This window comes from Diadema setosum, chromosome 18 (assembly GCF_964275005.1).
Source record: "Diadema setosum chromosome 18, eeDiaSeto1, whole genome shotgun sequence".
NCBI lineage: Eukaryota > Metazoa > Echinodermata > Echinoidea > Diadematoida > Diadematidae > Diadema > Diadema setosum.
In genome coordinates this window covers 19,746,569-19,751,629 of record NC_092702.1, presented here as the reverse complement: position 1 = coordinate 19,751,629, position 5,061 = coordinate 19,746,569, and the positions used below count along the sequence as shown (strand labels likewise).

Genomic DNA, 5,061 nt, shown 5'->3' with positions numbered 1-5,061 from the left:
TAAAGAGAATTGCCTCATTAATATCACATTATTGAGGAACTTGCGATAAATGATGACTAAAATGGACGGGCTGATTGTCTATGCTTACGTCCGTATATACTCAAAATATTTTGCACATTTATAAATTTCGTTGATATACATTGCATAACGTAGGGGCCTAATTTATGCACTCAATTTCTGTAAAAAAAAAAAACAAACAAAAACAGCCATATGTTTTTCTTGGAAATGGAAAAATTAAATAAATGAATGAATGAATTTAATTACAGACTAATCATGTAAAGGAGGAGTTGCTAGGAAATTACATCACTGTCTCATTTAATTTGCATAAAAGTTTCGACTCATAATCATCACTATATCATTAAATTGTGAAATAATGCAATGCCATGAAGCACTTCTCAGTAAGATTGATATTTGATAGTCAGTAATAAGGGGTTTTACTCTTTGTTTGTTTGTTTGGTTTTTTTTTTAGTTTGAACCGTTTATCATAGTAGATTTGAACATTACAATGTGTGCCATATTCACTGTCATATATCATAGTAGATTTGAACATTGCAATGTGTGCCATATTCACTGTCATATATCATAGTAGATTTGAACATTGCAATGTGTGCCATATTCACTGTCATATTTACTGTATCTATGGCTGGCATCCAAGGCCTAGCGCAGGACGTGCATGAGGTGTGCTTCGATGACCTGGGGTGTTTCAATGACGACAGCTGTCACGCCATCGGCTTCCCGCCCGAAGAACCCGAGTTCATAAACACGCGATTCTACCTCTTCACCCGCCGAAACTGGAACACAGCGCAGGAGCTGGTCCTGGACGACACCGAAGGCATCCGAGCGTCGAACTTTGACCCGAAGAAGAAGACCAAGTTCTCCATACATGGATGGAACTCCAATGCGTTTGGATCGGGAGAGATATCTAGGAAAGATATCTTCCTTCGTCAGGTAATTCCAATTGCTCTCCTTTGTGACCTCTAAACGTTACAAGTATTGACCACGATCACAATAATTATGAACAATGTTAGAATCTTTGATTCTGCCATATTGCTATAAGCGCACACACACACAAAAGTAAAAGAACCCAATATATGTAATATTATATCACTATTTTATAGTATTAAAGCATTATTAAGATGCATCACGAGAGTGAGAGATTAGGATATTACACGTATATCCACTCACAAGTACAGACAAACAGGATATGATTCTTAGCTAACAATTAAGTTGCTGTTTCTGGGAGGTTTTGATATGGCATCATGGGAAAATATGAAAATTATTTTTCTCTGATTTGGTTCACTTCATTATTGTTTCGACCTAGAATGTCCATGAATTTCAACACTCACATAAAAAAAGAAGAATACAATGAAGGTCAACCTACTAGTGCAATGAGAAAATACACGCATTATGATAAAGATCGTCCCTTCATTTTTTTTTTTCTTTCTATGTGTGTACCTGTCAGGAGTTGATCGGATCAATGCTATGATTTCATGCTCATGGTATTGATGTGAGGGCCATTTAAAATTAGGGCAAACATGATAATACGTCAGCGGGCCGATTTCTGCTTGCAACTTTTCTGTAAAGGACAGTAGCTATTTAACACTATAAGCCCTATATAAAGTTTATCAGTTGATAAATAATACAGAAAATGTTGTCTTGGGAAGAGTACTTACAGCTTTTAACAACTGAAATAATCCTAAGAAGAGCAATCGATGAAGTTTGCTGTTATAGTTATCCATAGATGAATAGATACATTAAAGGATAACAGATATAATAATACTCATATTTACACATCATTATATTACATGCCCTTATACATTTGTCAAATTATGTCTAAAATTGAATGTTGTGTTATACATATTTTACTCCGAAATCAAATGGAATATGAAACCTGAATATGGAATGTGGAATATGGAACTTGAATTAAAAAAAAAAAAAAATATATATATATATATATAAGTGAATTATATATATACGAATAGTCAATATTTTTGTTTGATGCCAAGTGCGGTCTCTAAGATCGTTAACATACAATTTACTACAAAGTCATTATTTTTTGTAAAGATTCGTACAATAGCTGTACGATTGTGCAATAGCTGTCGATTGTGCACAGGATATTGGTGAAAGGAAGCAGATTTTAGCTGGGAGGGGGCAATGATGTTCAATATGTGTTATAATCTATGGGCTACGATATTGATGTAGTTTGAATGAAGTATCTTTTAATGGAATGTGTAATTTGTAATATATAGTGTATATATATATATATATATATATATGGCAGTAGTTGAATCTTCATATAGTTTTCTGTGTATATAATTTTGTATGTTCACCATAATAATAACGATGATAGTCTATGTTTTTATAATGCTATATAATGCTAAGTTCCTTACATTTTTTTTGAGTATCCATCAATGTCCATTCGGTGTTATATTTAAAGTAATGGATGTGTCCATGATGAATGTGCGACACAACCAAATTTCCATACCATGTTTTCGAACATAATTTGGACAAAGTAATAGAAAAATGAAATGAAATATTAATTCATGGTATGTATACATAATACGCATTTAGGAGGATATGAATTACATATTGGTGGACTGGCGTCGCGGGGCTAGAGGTATAAACTATTGGAAACAGCACCAGAACACACGGGTAGTTGGACGAGTGGTGGCTCTGATGGCCCGTGAGCTCAACCTGCATGGAATGTACTACAAAGATGTTCACCTGATGGGCCACAGTCTTGGTGCGCACACGGCGGGCTACGCTGGGGCGTTTCAGCGAGGCTTCGGTAGAATAACAGGTGAGGTCTTTGCAGCAAGGGCGGGAAATCCCCCGCAAGGGGGTGCGGGGCATCCCCCCCCCCCCCCCCCCGACTGAAAAATAGAGTAACACATAGACACACATACACAGACGCGAATTAACATGAAGCGAGACTATAGACAACAATAAATACTAAATGAAAAGCTATATGAGACAAAATGTAACAAGACTAACAAACAGTAAGACAATACAACAGAGACAGCGATTTTGACAGAAGTTTGTCGAGAGAGAGAGAAAAAAATCGTTAAGACAAGAAAAATATTGTGATGCCTAAAAAATACAAGGAAATAGAGAGACACATCAACGGGAATACTATAGCGTAAAACAAATCGACTCCTGGGTCCCGTTGCATAAAACTTTTTTAGCAACCTTAAAAAATTCAGGTTGGGATTAGCCCAACCTGAATTTTTTAAGGTTGCTAATCTAAGAATGTAAAATCCGTTGCATAAAAACTCTGGTTGGGAGCTTCCAACCGGAATTTTGTGATTTCAACCGGAAAAAAGTCCGGTTGGAGTTTTATGCAACGGGCCCCTAGTCTTGTAAGTGTATTAAAGGAGACCTCCGGATGATTTTCAGATTTTTACATTTGAACAAGTATAAATTAGTTATACTGAGGACAGAGTTTCAGAATTTGTGATAATTGGGAAGAAGAATAAAGATATTTTCAAAATTTAGCACAAATTGCAATGAACAAGGATGATGACATAGCAGAGTCACCATAAGAATACATGAGTTGGGGCTCAAGGAAGCAGAACAAAAGAAGAAGGCATGCATAGATTATACACAGGTGAACTTGCAAGCAAGCAGTATTGTAATGGAATTACACTGCTACATTTCTGAAATATGTGAACCTCCTATGTCATCATCCTTGTTCAGTGTGATTTGTTATAGGCTTTTGAAAGTATTGTTTCTCTGCTCAAGAACCACAATAAATTCCACAAATCTGTACATGGAGTTGTTGATTTATGTACTACATGATGTGAAATTATGAAAATCGTATGGAATGTCCCTTTAAGACACAAGACTAATGGGGTGTGGAGAAAAAAAAAATTGTGCTGTAAGGTATATGCCACATACAGAAGGAGTTACCTGGCTCACCTATCTCCTTTACTGGTATAATCTAGAACTTGACTGTTAAGAATATTCATATCTTTTTTTTTTTTTCTGCTTTGCCCATATCTTTGCAGGCACCGACCCAGCTGGTCCTCTCTACAGAGCAGACGAACCTGAATGCCGGCTCGACCCTACAGACGCCCTCTTCGTCGACGTAATCCACAGTGATAGTAACGACTACATTGGACTTGGCACGGCACTTCCGGTAAGTAGGCCTACTAGGTTTAAGTGCAGAGAATCATTGTTGACCCTTTTGTTATGGCTTCGATTTCTGGTTTTTTTTTTTTTTTTTTTTTTTTTTTTTAAGAAGTTGAGGTATTCTACAATAATGTTGTGGCTTATTTCTTCTCTTTTTCCCCTTTTTACCGACAGATGGGTCATCAGGATTTCTATCCGAACGGAGGGCGCCACCAACCGGAATGTCCCTACGGGACTGACCTATTAGGCGGCTGCAGTCATGGTTACGCTTTCAGATACTTCACGGAGAGCATTCTCGTAGACGTTTGCCAGTTCAAGGCGTTCCCCTGCCCTGGTCTGAAGGCCTACCTCGCCGGGTTGTGCCAGACCTGTGGCACAGGTTGCTCCGTCATGGGGTATCCAGCTGAACAGTACAAGGAACTTAGTGGCCAATTCTTTTTGGAGACAAATGACGAATCCCCTTACTGTATACCGAGCGATTAGTTCAAGTTCAAGCTCAAGTTCGAAGCAATGCTGCCGTGAATTTCCATCATGTCATATCATCACTCATTTAAAATATGGGTCAAGGTTTGTATGCAGACGTGATGGAACTCGAACATGAACTCCTGCTATGCAGATGATACATGTATGATTTTTAATACATGACAAACATACCAAACATAGACGGTGGTAGTCCTCTTCTCACATACTGATGAATATGAAGGTATAGACAAACTAACGACAAAGTTTGAGAAACATATTTGTGTGTGTATGTGTGTGTGTGTGTGTGTGTGTGTGTGATAACCTGAGTCTAAATTTCAACGCAGACTTGGTAACACCAACGACGACGAAAATGTCCTTATCAAACTCAAATCATACCATTCAGATTATCGACGTTTTTCTCCACATGTTCATCGTATAATCAAACACATTTAAGTGTCTTGGGGAAGT

General features: G+C 37.4%; 1 protein-coding gene across 1 annotated transcript; it reads left to right on the top strand.

Moving 5' to 3' along the window:
- The first annotated feature begins 639 nt into the window (after positions 1-639).
- On the top strand, positions 640-4,614 carry LOC140241384 (inactive pancreatic lipase-related protein 1-like). The gene is made up of 4 exons (XM_072321114.1): positions 640-948; positions 2,572-2,800; positions 4,008-4,138; positions 4,306-4,614. The coding sequence occupies exons 1-4, from the start codon at positions 640-642 to the stop codon at positions 4,612-4,614; spliced, it is 978 nt and encodes a 325-aa protein (XP_072177215.1).
- Positions 4,615-5,061: the final 447 nt, after the last annotated feature.